General features: G+C 42.8%; 2 protein-coding genes across 2 annotated transcripts; one reads left to right on the top strand and one right to left on the bottom strand.

The window, feature by feature from the left end:
• Positions 1-175: 175 nt before the first annotated feature.
• rrp8 (ribosomal RNA processing 8) lies at positions 176-4,398 on the top strand. Its single transcript, XM_063906602.1, has 8 exons — positions 176-401; positions 501-617; positions 1,112-1,370; positions 1,509-2,352; positions 2,904-3,033; positions 3,122-3,228; positions 3,319-3,415; positions 3,906-4,398. The coding sequence occupies exons 2-8, from the start codon at positions 513-515 to the stop codon at positions 4,017-4,019; spliced, it is 1,656 nt and encodes a 551-aa protein (XP_063762672.1). The 5' UTR covers positions 176-401; positions 501-512; the 3' UTR covers positions 4,020-4,398.
• Positions 4,399-4,831: 433 nt separating this feature from the next.
• Positions 4,832-15,074, bottom strand: si:ch211-149e23.4 (uncharacterized). The gene is made up of 14 exons (XM_063906600.1): positions 14,923-15,074; positions 12,361-12,690; positions 11,976-12,284; positions 9,740-10,021; positions 9,496-9,652; positions 9,008-9,177; positions 8,624-8,905; positions 8,195-8,494; positions 7,822-8,106; positions 7,524-7,686; positions 6,802-6,962; positions 6,591-6,666; positions 5,362-5,389; positions 4,832-5,233 (listed from the first exon to the last, which is right to left on the bottom strand). Exons 1-14 carry the CDS (start codon positions 14,987-14,989, stop codon positions 5,084-5,086), a joined length of 2,760 nt encoding a protein of 919 aa, XP_063762670.1. The 5' UTR covers positions 14,990-15,074; the 3' UTR covers positions 4,832-5,083.
• Positions 15,075-19,091: the final 4,017 nt, after the last annotated feature.

The raw sequence follows: 19,091 nt of genomic DNA, 5'->3' as shown, positions 1-19,091 counted from the left end.
GATAAATACTAATTATAGTGGAGTAGAAGTTAAGAATTGAAAGAAATGAAACTCAACCTATAAAGTACAGTAATTGAGTAAATGTAGTTTGTGATTCACGAATACTCGAGAGTAAATCAGTTGTATCAAAATATCTGGTAGGACACGGGGCACTGGACTTCATGTCCCATACATCTCCGCCTGTGTGGTTACGTCATCAACATGCGACAGTAGTTCTGTTTTGCTTCCTTCAAGCACATGAGACAAACCAACGTGGCTTTGCTTTTGACAATACATTTCTGAAGCAACTAAATGTAGTTACATGGTTATTAAATCCAACGTTTTTAAACCATCACCGACTTTAACAAAACAAGCGGATTGACAAGTAAAACATCTCGTTGTTCTGCTTTAGAGACAAACTGGTGAGTGACTAAATTAGCAGTTAGCACTTCGATAGTGAAGAAGTGACACCCGCAGAATCTTTCTCGTCTCTTTTACATTTTTGGTTATGATTTTTACAGGCATCCGGGATCATGTTTAATGAGGACGAAGAATGGAGTGATGAACAAGACGATCAAGTCCTAAGCAAACCCGTCCTCAAAAACATCCAGAAGGCTAACAGCAGCACAAATGCCAAGGTAAATGCAAATGGAGATAAGGTACCTGTTGTTACTAAGTTCTAAAACAAATGTGCAAAAGCAGTTATTTGGCTATATATGGCTAAATATGGGTATAGAGTATCCTGAGTCGTATAAGTCTATCATACAAAGCAGAAAATGGTGCAACCACTATAAAGGCAGGCAACTTACCAGCACATTTCTCTGAAGTGTGTTTTGATTTTGCCTACACGAAATTATGTTTACCTGTCAGTTGGATGGATTTGAATAAAAAAAAGTCAACATAATTACTGTGTTTCTTTTCTTGCCACATTTGGTAACAGAAGGACAAGTATTATGTTAAAAGTAAATCTTTTCTCTTTCTTAAATAAAACTAATTAAAAAACACTTAAGGCACATGGTCACAGAGGAAGCTATTAAAAATGTGTTTTTCACACTTACACACTGTTTGTACAGAATACTGAGTATTTGAATTAAAGGGCTCATTAAGGTATCCAAATGTATCCCCTGATCAGGCTAAGCTGGTTGGAAAAAAGAGCCTGATGCGGACCCTGCAGACACTGGGGTCGGTACCAGAGTGGAAGAACGAGGACCATCAGCAGGGCAGTGACAGTGAGGCAGAAGAGGTCCCGACAAACAGCAAGAAAAAAAGGAAGAAGAAGAGAAGTAAAAGGCGAAAGCAAGCAGAAATAACAGGAGAGCCGCAAGAGAATGGGAAGAAAGATCAGACTGCTAATGAGGAGAAATCTGTACCAAAAAACAAGAAGACATTTGGTGAGTAATAACATACATTCTATCATTTAAATGATGTTTTAGTTTTGTTAAGTATTTAAGTATTGAGTAGTTTCAGAAACAGGACAATGTGGTTATTAACTTTGAGACACTATATCAAACTGTTTTTTTCTTCCTTAGTGACCCCGAAGGCCAAAACCACATCTGTGGCCAAGACAAAAGAGAAAGAAGTGACCCAATCTGCAACAGTAAATGGCAATAATCCAGAGGACACTGAGCAACTAAACAGAAAACAGTGGAAAAACAAAATGAAGAACAAGAGGAAATGTAATAATAAATACAGACAGAATAAGGATGAGGAAGTCAATAAAGGATCGGCAGAGCCAGACAAGACAAAGCAAGAAGGCAAAATACATTCAAATACCAAGAGTAAAACTCCAGCCAAGAAAAAGGAAAAGCAACGTAAACCACAGAAAAGGAAAAACACTAAAGAGGAAACTGATGTATCCGCCTCAACAGAGAGGCTGCAAACTGTTGGCAAAGTTAAAAAAGCTGCAAATGAATCTTCTGCTGGTGGATCAAAACATAAAGCAGATGAACCTATAGTGGAGATCACAGACGATCAGCACCCATCTCCCATCAAAAGACTGAGACCTGAGCTGAGCAAAGCAGAGATTCTGAAAAGAGAGAAGCTGAGGAAAATGCTGCACAACCAGGAGAAGGTCCAACAAGAGCAGGTCCAACAGGAGAGTCCTGCGGAGATGAAAGACGAGCCTGTGGTACCAGAAGAAGAGGTGCAGCAGGACCGCTCCGCCTCCTTACGGTCCCGCATGGAGCAGCGTCTGGAGTCAGCTCGTTTCCGCTACATAAATGAAGTTTTGTACAGCACTTCAAGCGGAGAGGCCAGGCGCATGTTCAAACAGGACCCAGAGGCTTTCGGGATCTACCACAGAGGATACACAGCGCAGGTCCAGAGATGGCCGGCTAATCCAGTGGAAGCCATCATCTCTTACATTCAACAAAAGTGAGCTTATAGGCCAAGTGTGTTGTAAACTTAGCTTTCAACTATATCACAAAGTCTTCATCAGCAACTGGCGCTAGCTCAAGTGTCCTCAAGTGACCTAATACGCAAAACTTGGGTCACTTAATAACAAGCAGACCCTTTCACAACAATTTTAAAATGTTTTTGGGACACTTGAGCAAGCTCCATTCGCCAAACAAGACTGAAGGATGCATTTTAAAGCTGCGAAAAGATAGTTTACATAGGATTTTGAATATATTCTTACACATTTTTCAAAGGGTCTACACAGATTTCTATAGTTTAATTCAATTGATGCTGATGATCGCAAAAAAACAAGCCGCAGCTAAAGCAGTATTTTACAAAGACAGCAGATTCTGTCCTTCCAGATCAAAATGCGCACCAGTTTCAGCCTTCTCTTAGGACGTTTGCACAACCTTGCTACACCCTCAAAAGAGGGAAAAGAATACAATAGCCTTTTTTGTTTCTTCCAAAACTCCCAATTATCTGCTGTGCACAGTAATTATCATAACTATCTTTTTCTTCATCTATTTCAGGCCTCCCTCTCTGGTGGTTGCAGACTTTGGTTGTGGCGACTGTAAAATAGCGAGCAGTGTGAAGAACAAAGTGCACAGCTTCGACTTGGTGGCTACATGTGAGCTTGTCACAGTCTGCGACATGACCAACGTGAGTGTCATTCTGTAATTTTTCAGCACACTAATAAATGTATAATCTGTGTGATTGTCAGAAAATAAAACAACTTTTATCTGTGCAGGTTCCGCTTCCTGACAGGTCTGTGGACATCGCTGTGTTCTGCCTTTCTCTCATGGGAACCAACCTGGCAGACTTTCTAGCAGAGGCCAATCGTGTCTTAAAGATGGGGTAAAATGTGTAATATTATTCATTAGAGGCATGGAAGATTTAGGTGTTAATTCTTTATGTGTGTATAACTGTTTTGCACCATTATTGTAGGGGTGTCCTTAAAATAGCAGAAGTGGCCAGCAGGTTCGAGAACGTGCGGAACTTCGTCACTGGACTGGCAAGCCTGGGATTCAAGATGGTGTCCAAGGTGAGGCAAGAAACAAAATGAGGGGACGGAAACACCATTATGGTTACCGAAATGGTTGTAGCCCTGTCTCCTTTATAAAAACATAGATTTATATGTAAATATAGATAGTCTTGCATGTAAACATCCATATTAAGATGTTTTTCTTCAACTGTACAGTCCTAATTAAACATTCAAAAGTCGTTAAAAGTATCATAATTTTAAGGAAGTCAAAAGGGGGAGTAAGTAGCTAGAATCTGCACCTTTCCGAACTCATATTGAGGCTATGGTAATGTGGGCAAAAACAACATCAGATAGAAGAAATATCCAATGTACTTTGTTACAGTGACCAGGCTAAATGCATCAAAGGTAGATGAACATTTTATTTTTAAATGTGAATTAGAGTTAACCCACCTGAAGGCTTGTAGCTTTTACTCAAGTTAGCTTATACAGTCACACAAATACCCAGTGACTTAAAGATAAATAATATTTTGTTTCTTTTTTCCCCCTTTAGGACGCAGAGAACACTTATTTCCACTCCTTTGAACTATTGAAGACTGCAGATGCTCCAGAAAATATAAAGACATTTGGACTGCAGTTGAAGCCCTGTGTCTACAAGAAAAGATAAATGAATGTGTTTATATCACATTGTACTGCCACAGTTCAGTTCCTTCACCAAAAGTTGTACATTTGTATTTAACTGTACAGTACAGTGCTCTGTAATCATATGCCATCATTATCTGAGAGCATGCAGGTTACCTACCCTTGTCTCTGATTTAAGATGTGCTGATCAGTAAAATACAATGTGTGGTGTTTTGTTGAAATAAAACCTACATATAGTTTGGTTGTCCCAATATACTTATGCCCATCAAATCCAGGGATTTTTATAAGAAAAGTAACGTCAATGTTAAGATTGCAATAAATGAAAAATACTGACAGTTCTGGTAAGAGTGAAACATTTTATTTTTGTCTGTTTAGTGACTAAATTATATCACTGATTATATTGAGTCATTTTTTTGCTTTGTACAGCAGTTTTGTGGAACCAAACCTTTTATAAAATCTATCGTTTTATGTTTATCCTCAAGAAACCATTTGTTTAACTCGCAAATACGTCTTTGAGGAGTTCTGAGTAAAAACTTTAAAAGGAAACTGATTTTTGTTTTTGTGGCTGTGACTGAAACCTCAGCTGTGTGTGTAATCATTTGCCACAAGAGGGTGTAACAACACCTGATGTGGCCGGGTGAGCTGAAGATGAGGGCCTCTGCATCTGGATCATGTACTGACTGAGGATTTATTTTTAGAGTTTCGCCGTCGTCACAGCAGATGGTCCTCACTGATTTTGTTGAACAAGTTTACAACAAGGGCAGATGGTGTGAAGCTAAAGTAAAAGTCTTCTAAATCTGGACATGTGATGGTTGTTGTTAAATCGCATGGTAAACATTTATATTTGGGTTATTTTATTCAGAAATTTCAAAAAATACAATGTGCATAAAAAAACTGACGAAATTCAAGTAAGTCAAAAAGTGCCAAAGTAATGCATTTGGTCAATGATACAAATTGTTTAAAAAAACGATTTCACAACTAATGCTCACAAAAATACAATGAAATCATAAACAATGTGGCAGTTACAGTACGCCTTCATATAGTTGGTGCTCAATGTGCAGCAGAATATGTAATCCAAAGCTGTTTTCTTTACACTGTACTCTTGACATCAATGACTATGGAGAAATTGACCAGCTGATCGTTTTCCTTACTGTCGTTTTCTGTCATTGCTGGCTTCTTCACCTCAGGAGAGCCGGGCTCCTGCATCAGAGAGGTCAAGGCTGAGAGAGACTCCTTCTTCTGAATTATTGAGACAGTAAGACAAAAAGAACACTTTAAAATAATTAATTTTTAGTTTGAAATGTGCATCATAAGTGAATTAAAACAGAACAAAACCCTTTTTGCATGTTAACTGAATTCAAACATACCTTATATTGTACGTTGCTATATCCTTTGCTGTAGAACAAAAAACAGATCGTATGAATCATGAGAAAACCTGTGTACACAGTTCTGAGGAACTAGAAGGGCTGAACTACACCACTAGATGGCACTGTGACTCAATCTGACACAGACTTCACTTCAAATGGACATGTTGCAGGTATGAATGCCTTATGCCAGAAGAGGGTCAATGAGACAGACAGCGAGGGGTGACCTGAACCCTCATCATTGCTCTCTCATGTCCGAGGAAGCAGCTCACTTTGTACATTTCTGACCTCAGTGACAACCAAATGCAGACTGCTGGGGTCAAAAAATGTCCCCAGCACTGGAGGGGAGGGTGAGGGGGGTTAACGTTGGTCCAAAAATAGTTTTTCTCCCGGGGAGTCATGTTTTCTTGGTGTACGCTGTGTGACTGACCTTCCCAAATTAGCCTGACAGGACCCTCCCACTGGAGCAGGGGATAATGGGATTGAGGATCTGTCAACCAATGGCACCTTGACCGAAATGTTCTGACCACAGAGCCAGGCCTATTGAAAATGCTTCTGAACCATTGTTGTGCTGCACAGTGCAGATTTATTCACTGTGAGGTCTGATCTGATCCTGATAAACGGTCCTGAGAGAAGTTAGATCTGGCAGTGAATTTGAAAATGTGGAAACTTCTGCCGGCAGAAACCATAAACAGTTTGTGACAGTTATCCCACATCAGTTGAAAAAGACGAGTGATTCACAGTTTTTTATTTTCAAAAGCAAAGATTAGAGTTGGATTTGTGGAAATTCTCATTGATGAATGGGAGCTCAAATTTCATTATGCTAATAACTTCCCGAAGATGTGGACTTTTTATCTTCATTTTCGGAATGTAGTGTTAGTGATATTGTGCCAACAAAGTGCACTGGAGTTCTACTGGAGAAAGGGCCAGTAGTAACACTGCTGAAAGCCAGTCAAGGAAAGTAGAAAAGGCACCGATTTTCTCACAGACAAGGGGAACATTATCTACCTGTCTACAAGCTGGGCTGTGGTGGCAGAGGCATCTGTGTGCTTCAGCCACACTGCTTCCTGTTTGTGAATAACAGCCTGGGCCTGGGGTTTGGGTTAGTTGGGTTAACGATCCGCATCCTGTTTGTCTCGTATAATATGCCACAGACAGCGTTGCCCTCATTTGCTCTTCAACACAACACCTGCCCCGCTCCACCCTGTAACCTGTGGAGGCATTTAACTTACCAGCAGATCCACAGGTTGATGGCGACGATGAGGACAATAGCCAAAGCTGAAGACATGCAGATTATGGCTGCAATTGCTGAAACACATACATAGACACAGTTGTGTTAGCCACAAATAATAAAGAAAAGTCTCAGAAAAGCTAATACCTCAATTTGAAGAATGTCTTGAGGTGACATCATTTTGATTTTAGATGCAAAAGGTGACAGCTCACCTATCTGTTTTTCCACGCACGTGACCTCCACTTGTATGTTGACTGTGGCTGTGTGGTGATAGAAGGACGCCTGGCAGCTGTAAAGGCCTTCATCCTGCTCCGTGAGCTCTGACGGGAACACCATTGCAACACCGTCCATTTGGACAAAGGAGCCATCACTCCTGAAACACAAGAGACTTTTAACAGAATTCATCTGGAAATCGATTGTCTTTGTTCCTTTTGAGAATATATCACTTGAAAAGACAAAAACCAACTATGTGTTAGCTCATCTTTCAAATGTTTCCGACTTCCATACTCCATACTGTCTCCCCCCATCTGTGCCTACTTAATACATACATTTGAACAATTGTCCCACAAATATGAAGTTTAAGTTGTTTGAAAAAGCTTAAGAAGTTTATAAATCAGCCCAACGCTTTAGTATTAGGGAATAATGTGGATTAGTTGTGGGCTTTTTTCAGCCCCGAATACACAGTGATTATTAGGGCTGCAGGGTGTTTGAGGAACTGAACAGGTGTTTTGGACAACAAAAGGACTGTGGAACTGAGGAACAAGCTGTATCAGGCCATGGCTGATGTCCATGTCGTGGGAACAATCCAGTTAACATTATAAGTTTGATAAATCTTAACTCTCATCAAAGGGGGAAACATTTGTTAGGTGCAGCATGGCGTTGCATGCAGGTGCTTCCTGCTGATGGTTTTCTGAGATAACAGAGGATACACCACCTTTTACAGTTGAGATTGTACTCTGGTACATTCCCCTCGACTCGGAGCATTATTCTCTGGTTGTGATGATCCTCCTGGAGAGCCAGTCTGTGTGCAATGGGTCCATCACCGTAGCGGCTTTGCAGAAGAGTGGTGTGGTTGAGGACTGTCACAGAGGAGATATCTGCAGGAAAGTCAGGTGAACCATAAGTAGGAACTGTATCCTTGGAGTGCTGAATGCATTACTGTGAATTTTTGAAAGTTACTGAAGTGTGCAGGTGTTAAATACACATAAAAGTATATTTTGTGTTAAGCTCACAGTATCTGGGGATGGAAAGGGTCTTTGTCTCTGTAGCTCCATGTTCAGAATGATACACACAGGTCAGCTCCCGCCCCTCATGAAGGGCCAGAGGGAACAGATAAGTAAGCCTGGCTTTCCGGACACACCCTTCATACTCTGAGTGCAGGGATGTTAGGCCTTTGGCGTTTTCAGGAAGGACCCAGTCGAGGTTGGTCCCCACACCCTCCCCTGTGCAGTCACACACTGCCAGCCAGAGGGGAGAGTCCTGCTGTCTCACCACTGACACACTCATCAGAGGGGCTTCTGAAAAAGAAAACAAGGAGTGACAGGAAGGGGATGAGCAGCTGTGTGAATCACAGAGAGAAATATCTCAAAGAAAAAACTAACGTACTCTGCACAAGAATGTGTATTGTTCTTGTTTCTGGTGCCGCCAGGCTCGGATGCTCCACCGTACACGTCAAATTCTGACCATAATACAAAGAAGACAGGAAGCGGGCAGAGCTCCGGGCCGATACCAGACCTTCAGCCTGGTCTTGGGTCTCAGACAGATAACTGATGCTGTTGTCACTGTTTTCAACATGCCAGGTTATTGTTGCTGCAGGGCCAACACTGTCCACAGAGCAGTCCACCTCTGTGTACTCGACACCGTCTTTCAACTCAGTGCTGGAGTTGATGGTGATGTTTGGGCGAGCTGAGTGGGAAAGAGAAGTAAAACTAAAGGAAGTGGTTTTGAGAAAAATATCAAATCTATGGCGCTTCTACAGCCAAATATGTCCAGTACTCAGACAAAATCATCCATTGCATGATTTGTCGAACATACCGCAAAGAGGGAGAGTTATGCTTCTGTTTTCTGGCTTCTCAAACGCAGGGTGATTTATCACACACTCTGCAGTGAGCTCCCAAGGCGAGCAAGCAGGGAGGAGTAAAACTCCTCTGACAGAGTGGCTTGCATTATGAGAAGTGAAATTGAACCAAGAGACTCCAGACACACCCTCTGGTAGAAGCCAGGACATGTTAGCAACGGGAACTGCATCAGCTGCTGAGCACTCAATCACCCTGTGTCCATCTTCAGTCCGCAAATCAACACGTATTGTTGGAGGCACTGAGAGGAGAAAAGGATCCACATCAATAGTTTAAAGAAGGAAAATGCAGAAGTTTAAAAATGTAGTCATGGAAATAAACATATGCAAAGACTTTCACCTACCAGGCTGTATAACTTGAGGTTTAACTGTGATGTTAAACTTCAGCGTTGCTTTAACATGGCGATATGAGAAGCAACATTCATACAGGCCGGCGTGCCAATGCTCCACAAGACCCTGAACTGTAAGGTTGCTGCCAACCATCTCCACACCCTCAGGCAAAGGTCCATCATCTCTAAAAGGCAACACAGGCAATAACACAAAGAGGCATTCATTATTCAGTTTTAATCTTTTAACAACATTATATATGATTGTTTTTCATTCAGGAAACATTTCTCAATCTGGTTCCTGCAGTCTATCGCTCGTGGTTTGGTGCCAACAAGTGTGTTACCACATCCTCTATAGTTGTTGTTTCAGTCTACGTGCACGAGAGGAAAAAAGTAGCATGATCTTGTTTTGTTAATATGTCTCCAGGTTTTTTTTTTCTTTCCAATAGAAATCAAAACAAAAAAATCAAAACCAAGATAAATAGTTGCCAGTTTTACATTCTTACTTCTTGCAGGTAACATTGTAATGTGGCACATTCCCTGTGACCTGCAGGCTGAGGACGGTGTCACTCTGTCCTTCCTGTAGCTCTAAAGATTCAGTGCCTTGAGAGTCATCACTGTTGTTTCTCAGCTCTGAGGACAATAACTGAACTCCAGACAAATCTGCAGAATAAAAAGCACATATTTTCTGTGACTTCTACGTCATGAGCATCAGCAGTTTTTCAGAAGCAGAATGCTGATAACACTCACAAAAAGACGGCAGTGTTAGGACTCGTGACACTTTGTCTGTAAATCTAGGATGGTCAAACACACATGTGACATTGACCCCCTCATACACAGCTGCAGGGAGGAGGACCAAGCTTGTCTTTGTGTCTGAGTCTGAGTGCTCCTCTCTCTGCAGCTCTTTGTCGGTGTTCAAAGCCAAGGTGATGTTGGTGTCAGGTCTCCCTCCAGACGAAATGCACGAGACCACCCAGAACTCACTTCCTCCTTTTTGTACCATCTCTGCTTTAATAGTCACATTTGGACTTGCTGAAAGAGCAGGAAGAAAGGCGAGAAGAGTTATTTAAATATTTTTTCCGGCAAATTAAAAAGTCAGATATCAAGTTGATGCTCAGGGTGTTTTTGTTGAATAGGAAGCCGGGGCCGGATGAGCCGAATGTTAGCTAAACACAAGCCGTAAGGGGCTTCTGCTTGGGTTCTGGAAAGTGCTGACTTAAGCTTATCACCTGTCCCATCTGTTGGCCGGGCTGCAGCTGAGAGCAGATGTCTGGCCCAGCTGCATACCAACCAAGGCTAAGAGAACCACAGGATTTAATAAAGGGAATCAGCAGAGATCACATGATATTAGCAAATATATAAATGTTGTGGTGTAGTACAATAACCAGCCATCCCTAATGAGTTGAGGAAGGTGTGTACGATTAAAGTGAGTTAAAGCACTTTGGCTTTAATCTGTTAACAACTCAGTTATGTGTGGATTTAAACACTGCAGTTGGAGAATTACCTAAGCTGCATTACTTCAGTGGAGTGTGAATGTATTATGGATAAATGAGCTGGCACTACTCATGCTAAAGAGAGCAAAGCAGCCAATATGCAGCCTGTGGCCAGTAGGGGGCATCTCAGTTTGAAACCGACAGTCCATTAGTGAGAGCTTTTAACGATTGATGACCAAATTTAAAAGGTCCTCACTAGCAACATTATGCTGCACTGCAAGTACATTTGCTAAGTTAGGGCAGCCAGGCAGGGTCCTGGATCTAGCTGCCCTTGAGCAAGACACCAGACCCCCACAGATCCCCAGGCTCTAAATAATAGCTGCTCATTTCTGCTGGTTTAGGATGGGTTAAATGCAGAGACAACATTTCACTGTATGTGCTGTGAACATGTATATGTGACGGTTAAAAAGGAATTCAATTGAATCCTTCATTCCAACACAACATAAGGCAGCTGACTTAATGTGGGGTGTAATCTGAAACATTGCTGGTTCAGTTGAGGTGACCAGAAATCCAAGCATTTGACTGTTTGTTTATCTTTACTACTAGCTGTTTCTTGCTAACTTGGGTTGTTTTGACTTCTACATGACAGTGCCATCTGAAGATGAATTATGCTAGATTAGAAAAAAACTAAGAAATGAAATTAATGTCAACAGTAACTCATTTAAATCTGCATTATCTAACTTGTTTTCTGTTGGGGCAGCAGAAACAAGTTGTAAATACAACATTGACAGACCTTTAAAAATATATCATATAAGTTACAACATTAACATCAAATTTAGCTTTGAGTCAGTTATCGTCACTTAGCAATTTACTCCCTTCAACTCTGTTTTTGTCTACCAAATACTGGATGAAATATCTGGCCAGGTGCCAAGTCTGTCTGCTGTTTAGGTGGGTTAGGGTTAGAGGTTAGGGATAAAAACTACGGTCAGGTGATGTAATAAAACAAAGTTAGAATAGCAGCTACTATACATAAAAAAGAATGAACAAATTGTTCTTGAGTCGAAATAAAGCAAATGTCGTCGAGTTCTACTTGTATACACTCATACCTAATGATGTGCAAAAACTTTACTGGAGTTTAAAGTGGGAAAATTGGAAAATAAATGTCACCACTCGACTACAATGAAATAAAATGGTTGATTCAAAAAAGCCATTTAATTGCATGCTGCACTGTGCTGGGTTGTTAATAATTAGTTACTGGGCTGTTGCTGCATTATGTTGTTCCATATGCTCGACGCCAGTGAAAAGAATGCATTCCCACATGAATGCATCGCATTGTGCAATGTGATTTATGGTCTGTCACTGTGTATGTGGAGCAGAGTGGGAAGGAAGGGCCAGTGTGAAAAATCAGCTGGAAAAAGTTATTGTGTTGTGAGATGCTGAGTCATGATGCACATTTACAAAAAGACCATGACTGGTGATGCAATACAATATGTCACCTCCTGGCAGCACAGACGGAGAAACAAAGCAGCACTGAAAACAGAGTGTGAGCTTACTGAAGGTTTCCACCCTCACTGTGGTGAGTGTGGGGTTTGGGAGGGTCGGGTGTTGGACCACGCATGTCACGCTGTCCTCGTCTTGCATGTGGGTGGGGAAGCGCAGGATGCTGCTCCGGGTAAAGGTGCCGTTTGAGTGAAGGGTTTCACTCACGTCCACAGTGAAAGGGTAATCTGAAGGAGGGCGGCTGTTGACTAACCAGCTGATCTGAGGTTCAGGTCGACCACCGAAAGCAGAGCACAACACCGCCTGGTAGTGAGAGCCGTTTATAGTTTCTGAGGTCACCAGGACCTGGATATCAGGCCGAGCTGAGAAGAAAAGTTCACGTTTAACCTCATTGTAAATGTTTTAGATGACTAAAGAATTACACCCAGTTTAGCTTACCTACTACAGTGAGGAATACACTGTCAGAATCATACTCTTCCTCTGATCTGAACTCACAGATATATTCTCCCTCCACTTCCACACTGGACACCTGCATCTTAACAGTGAGGTTGGTGAGAGAGACTGGGTTTGAGACGTTATCACGGCTAAACGGTTTTCCATCAGTAAATCCTGCCAGTCTCTTAAATTTAATTTTGGAGTTTATCCGGCGCTTCCACTCGGCACTCTGGATCTGGCTCTCGCCCAGATATCTACATCTCAGGTACACGTCCTCTCCCAGGACTGCTGTGATGTTGTGTGTGATCTCAAGAATTGACTCTTCACCTGGACCTGAGACACATAACAACACAATGTTCAATAACAATCAGAGGTCAAAAGTTTACCAGAGCAGTCCCAAAATTGCAAACATCAGGGAAACAGGAATGTCATGGTTGTTATTGAAAGGCAGCAGGCTGATAGATGTCTGTTTTTGTGCTTATGAAGGTGGTTTGTGCAGCTCCTGTTGTCTTTTACTAGTTAGGTGAAACTGTGATTAATGAGAATAACCGGGTCATTGGCAATAAGGATCATTTTATCATAATTAGAACGTGCCATTGACCAATCAATACAAACAAGACTAAAATCCTGTCAGCAAGCTAGGCAGCTCAGAGTGGCAATGCTAACTTGGCAATGTTTAGCTGTAAGGTTCATCATGTTCACTATCTAATATGAGAGTATTTGCAAGTTATAATAAGGAATTACCAATGAACACAAAGTAAAGCTGAGGTTGATGTAATATTTTTAGTTATGCAAACATAAGGTCATAAACACACGATCGGGTTGTGCCGGAGGTCATCTGGAGAATGGAAAAAATTAAATATTTGACCTAACAATCCATCCAATATTTGTTGATGAAGAGAAAAAGTCAAGGGGTCACTTAAGTTAGCAAGATACATAATCCGGTGACCATGAAGTTCTTTACAATATTTCATAAGAAACTAGTCTTCTAAACTTCAGACTCCGTACCAAAGTTCTGGACCAACCCACAAAATAGTAAAGGAAGTGCATTTATACAGCACTTTGCTAGTCTTGGTGGGTGCTTAAGCGCTTTACAACACAAGCCAGCATTCACCCATTCACAAACACATTTATATACTGTGACAGAGGCAAAACTAAACCCCCAACCTCTCTGTCCTGCACCCCAACACTGATATGAAAGTTAAAGATAAAGTTGCCCTCTAATGATCGAAGGGCTGAAGACAGAGAATGGACATTGTGCACAAAATGACATTTGGCTAATACAACGCTGTCCCCTCAGAGTATATTCAATAGAGGACTTAATTATGTTAATGAAATGAAAACAGTCCAAAAGTTAGGCCTCGATCCATACCCAGACAGTGGCGGCCGATCAGCCGCGGTTAGGGGAGTGTTCAGAGGAAAGGACATTTAATTGGAGCTGACATGTTTTAACACTTGCAGAAAGGACAGTGTGGTGTGCAGACTCAATGCATACAAAGTCCCTTTCATCCTGCTTCCTCTGCTGACTTTATCGAAGTGCACCTGAGGACACAGTTTGCCCCATCAGCCAGCTGAAGCCAAGAACCTCTATTCAGCTTTAGATAGATGATGAGTAAAAGTATGATGCCTCATTGCTTCATGGTTAAAAAGAGAGCATACAGCCAGCTGCTGCAGTCTAAACTTAAATGTTTTCATCAAATGCTGTGAAAGCTGAAATTCTGTGTGTCTTACTATACATCACAGCAAATGGAAACAATGTGGAAAGACTCCAAAGCCTTTTAAAAGGACATAGGGAGAGAAATAAATATGCTGGATGAGTTCAATTGTGCCTTGTGGGTTTGTAATTTATTTGTCCTTGCAGGTTACTGCCAAAATTAATGTCAGCCAAGCAAGGAAAAGGCACACCTTAAGGATACAAACAAAGTAATAACTGAAGGAAAAATCAGTTATTCATGCACTGCATCATATTTCCTGAGCCCCAGGGGCTTCTTTTTCTCACCAAGCAGCAACCATTCACCAGTACACAGCAGCTCTTGATCACAGACTGGGGATGTGGTAAACAAATAAGACTTTCGACTTTAAATAACTGAGATTTTCAAACTTTGATCTCAGCTACAAGTCCTAGTGACTCTGCAGAAACAGAGACTTCATAGTGAACCGAGAAACTGTAGAGTAGGATCACTACATAACTATAGGCTGCCAAGGGTTTTCCCCTAACACGAAGAAAAACCTTAACGACCCTAATATATTAACTTTTAAAGGCTGTAAGGAAACTAATAGGGTTTTAGGTGACACCACTAGTCAATAGTAATGGACTGAGTGCTGCCTATGCCAACATGCCATCAGCAACATATTGCAGAAACAGTTATTATTTAGTGTGTTCAAGATGCATTCAGCATGTGGCTTTATTGCCTTTTTGCATCAGTAATTGGACTAATCACATAGGAAAGCCACAACAGCGCTGCTTAGTGTGAATGCCACAGGTTAAACAAGCCCTTAAGGACCAGTAAAATAAGCCTATAAACAGCTGACAGTCACAGATGGATTGTAACCCTGCAGACTTACCCAGAATGTCCCAGCAGTGAGCAACATTTAGGACAAAACCCAGAAACAGCAGCCCTGAGCGTCCCATGATGGTGTCATCAGAGCTGGATCCAGATCAACTGACTGTATGTAAGGCAAAAGGGTATTTAAATTGTGTGTGTGTGTGTGTGTGTGTGTGTGTGTGTGTGTGTGTGTGTGTGTGTGTGTGTGTGTGTGTGTGTGTGTGTGTGTGTGTGTGTGTGTGTGTGTGTGTGTGTGTGTGTGTGTGTGTGTGTGTGTGTGTGTGTGTGTGTGTGTGGTTTATGGTTAGAGGTGTACACCCTCTACAGCTGACACTGTTTGTGCCTTTACAGTAGGTATGCATGTTTGTTGCCACTCACACACCCATATATGTACAAGCACAAACACACAGCATGTTAGCTGTACATAATGCCGCTTCTCCTTTCTTGTTTTCTGAAACAGAAACTGGGCTTTTGTGTGTCATTTAAACAGATTTACATGTCTATCACAGTTTTCACTTCAGTATTTTGAGGCATATGCACTATGTGTGTGTTCAGTGACTCTGCAACCTCTTGTAGCAGTGCGCCTTTGGAGGTGGTAAATATCCCGGCTTGGGCACTCAGAAACTGCCTGTGTTCAAGTTTGAGAAATCATTCACTTCTGGATATTTTTTATAGAGTAATACCACTCTAATTCACTTGGAGATTGTGTGTTTACCCAAGACGTTTTTGCTCTGTGCAATTTGTCACCCTGCAAAAGCAAACTGCAAACAGCAACAAATGTGGGTAAGGAAGGTAAGGATGTTTTTCACAGGGCTGCGCTGTTTTTCAGGGTGATCTCAGTCTGAAGTTGACAGTTTGTATTTCCTGTTAAAGTTGATTAACTTAAGAATTGAGTCATCAACATCAGAGGGGGATGACAGTGAATTAAATGACCTGACAAAAAGAAGAGGAAATGCTGCCAACACATTTTGATGGTGTGTGGTTTGTAACGGCTTTTTGAATCTGGTATGAACCTAGCAGCCAAGTGAATCATTCTGTAGCCTGTGAAAGTGGGTTTTACAACAAAGACAAAAGTTTTCTAATCCTTTCTCAGCACTAACAAACCGCAGACTTCATGATATATCCAACTAACGTACACTAGGCAACTTACACCAAAACAATGACCAAAAACCAGAGGAAAGAACTTTAGCACGATCCAGGGCCTGTACATCTCCTCAGGATCATATTTAGTTGTTTGATTGATTTATATCATTATGCCTTCAAAGGGGTTTGTATCTAAGTGTTAATCATATCCTGCATGTTGAGTTAGTTTGTTTTAAAGGCAGATTGAAAGAAGGATAATAGGAAGCAAGTGTTTATAATCAATATGTCTGTATTAGCTTCTGAACCACACAGTTAGATGAGAGGTTTTGTCAGCAAGACTTAATCAAGATTAAGCTCTTTTTACTTCCAGTGTTGCTCTCTGACTTGATTGTGTGGATGATCATATCTCCGGAAGGTGAAACACATTCCAGTCTCTCACTGAAGTTTCATGCAACATTTGATCTTGGAGGGTAAACACTTGACACGGAATCCAGTCTGTTTCTAAAATCCGGTGTAATCCCATGGAAATTAAGCCAATGGTCATTTTTTTCCTGCTGATTTAGTTACCTGAAGTTGTTATTCCCTGTAGGTGGAGTTTAAAATAGGAGTCTGGAAACCTTCAATCTTTTCCGTGTGCGCCCTATACTGTCTGTGAGCTAATGCATTTTACTGACAGTGGATTGTTAACATTTCACCGAGAAGGTACTTATAGACTTCACAGATGTACAACTGGAAATCTTTTCACCTTGATGGCTTTCTCTTTATCAAACTCTCTTTGGACACACCAGCGGAAATTCGACTGGATAAAAAAGGTTTTTGGTGATCAGCCAGAAATAATGTGTGCAGTAAAGCACCGGCAAACCTTCCCTGTGAAGGGTAGTGTGCTAACCTACTTAACTCTGTGGAGCCTTATCATCACTTTCTACAGAGGAGGAAAATCACTGATCATCTGCAACATCTCCTCCTGCTGTTCTTCATTTACAGATAAATTATCACCAAACCCCCAAGCACACACACACACACACACACACACACACACACACACACACACACACACACACACACACACACACACACACACACACACACACACACACATACACACACACACACACTCACACACACGCACACACACACACACACACACACACACACACACACACACACACACACACTGACACAACACTTGATTGATTTGCTTGCCATCTGAGTCATATAACAACTGTGGCGTGTGAGAATGCTGGCATTTGCGTACAAAGTAAAATAAAAAAGATGTGAATTAGATATATCAGTACCATCAGCATGCACCAATGTCTCGGCTTTATCCGAAACCAAAAGTACCACTCACGTTGGAAAAAGACATGTGTGGTCTGCAGCAGAGAACGTGGAAACACAATCTGGTTTCAAATGTGGCTTTAATGTTCAATTTGTTCAAGGGAGACCAGTACCTTATCGTAGTGGAGAGGTTTGTGTGCCCCGATGAACCTGGGGGCTGTGTTGTCTTGAACCTTGTGTTCCTGGTAGGGTCTCCCATGGAAAATTGGTCTCAGGTAAGGGGCCACACTAAGATTGGTTCAAAAGACCTCATGACAAACATACATGAAAGCGAGGATACCCGGCCCAGAGGAAGCCCGGGGTCCCCTTCTGGAGCCAGGCCCAGAAAGAGGACTCGTCGGAGAGCGTCTGGTGGCTTGCCACGGAGCCCGGACGGGCACAGCCCGAAAAAGCAAAGTGGGCAACACCTCCACTTCCCCTTCCCGTAAGCCCACCACCTACAGGAAACAGCGATGGGGTCGGGTGCGCTGCCAGAAGGGTGGCAGTGAAAGCAGAGGGTCTCGACGGACCAGACCCGGGCGGCAGAAGCTGGCTTTGGGGACGTGGAACATCACCTCTCTGGGGGGATGGAGCCGGAGCTTGTGCGGCTGGTGGAGCGTTACCAGTTGGATCTGGTGGGGTTCACCTCTATGCACAGCGTCGGCTCTGGAACCTTACTTCTTGATAGGGGTTGGACTCTATTCTTCTCCGGAGTTGCCCAAGGTGTGAGGCGCCGAGCAGGTGTGGGGATACTCACAAGCCCCCGGTTGAGGGCTGCTTTGTTGGAGTTTACCCCAGTGGACGAGGGGGTCGCCTCCCTACGCCTGCGGGTCATGGGGGGGATAACTCTGACTGTTGTGACTGCTTATGCACCAAACAGCAGTTCAGAGTATTCTGCCTTCTTGGAGACCCTGAACAGAGTCCTGTATGGGGCTCCCAAAGGGGACTCCTTAGTCTTGTTCGGAGACTTGAACGCACACGTGGGCAGTGATGGAGACACTTGGAGGGCCGTGATTGGGAGGAACGGCCCCCCTGATCTGAACCAGAGTAGTGGTTTGTTACTGGACTTCTGTGCTAGTCATGGATTGGCCATAACAAACACCATGTTCGAACATAAGGATGCTCATAAGTATACGTGGTACCAGAGCACCCTAGGCAGAAGGTCCATGATCGATTTTGTTATCGTGTCATCGGACCTGAGGCTGCATGTTTTGGACACTTGTGTGAGGACAGGGGCGGGGTTGTCAACTGATCACCATCTGGTGGTGAGTTGGGTCGAGTGGCAGGGGAAGCCTCTGGACAGACCTGGTAAGCCCAAACGTGTAGTGCGCATGAACTGGGAACATCTGGAGGAATCCCAAGTCCAGGAGGCCTTCAACTCACAGCTCTGGCGGAGCTTTTCAGGCATCCCTGTGGAGGCTGTGTTCAAAGCCTCTATTGCTGAAGCTGCGGCAGGGAGCTGTGGTCTCAAGGTCTTAGGTGCCTCAAGGGGCGGTAACTCTCGAACCTCGTGGTGGACACCGGTGGTCAGGGAAGCCATCCGACTGAAGAAAGAGGCCTTCCGGGATATGTTATCCCTGGGTACTCCTGACGCAGTTGCAAGGTATCGATTGGCCTGAAGGGCAGCAGCCTCAGCTGTGGCCGAGGCAAAGCAGTGGGTGTGGGAGAAGTTCGGAGAAGTCATGGAGAAGGACTTTCGGTCGGCACCAAAGTTGTTCTGGAAATCCGTCCGACACCTTAGGAGGGGGAAGCAGGGAACCATCCAAGCTGTGTACAGTAAGGATGGGGCGC

The sequence above is a fragment of the Eleginops maclovinus genome, chromosome 18 (assembly GCF_036324505.1).
Source record: "Eleginops maclovinus isolate JMC-PN-2008 ecotype Puerto Natales chromosome 18, JC_Emac_rtc_rv5, whole genome shotgun sequence".
Lineage (NCBI taxonomy): Eukaryota > Metazoa > Chordata > Actinopteri > Perciformes > Eleginopidae > Eleginops > Eleginops maclovinus.
This window is presented reverse-complemented; position numbering and strand designations above follow the sequence as displayed.

Bases quoted from the DNA above. Each gene is read 5' to 3' on its own strand.
- rrp8 (XM_063906602.1), top strand. From the start codon at position 513: ATGTTTAATGAGGACGAAGAATGGAGTGATGAACAAGACGATCAAGTC. The intron at 1,371-1,508 runs GTGAGTAATAAC...TTTCTTCCTTAG, and splicing joins AAAAAACAAGAAGACATTTG to TGACCCCGAAGGCCAAAACC. The intron at 3,229-3,318 runs GTAAAATGTGTA...CCATTATTGTAG, and splicing joins AATCGTGTCTTAAAGATGGG to GGGTGTCCTTAAAATAGCAG.
- si:ch211-149e23.4 (XM_063906600.1), bottom strand. From the start codon at position 14,989: ATGGGACGCTCAGGGCTGCTGTTTCTGGGTTTTGTCCTAAATGTTGCT. The intron at 12,285-12,360 runs GTAAGCTAAACT...TTTTCTTCTCAG, and splicing joins TGTATTCCTCACTGTAGTAG to CTCGGCCTGATATCCAGGTC. The intron at 9,653-9,739 runs GTGAGTGTTATC...TTTATTCTGCAG, and splicing joins CCTAACACTGCCGTCTTTTT to ATTTGTCTGGAGTTCAGTTA.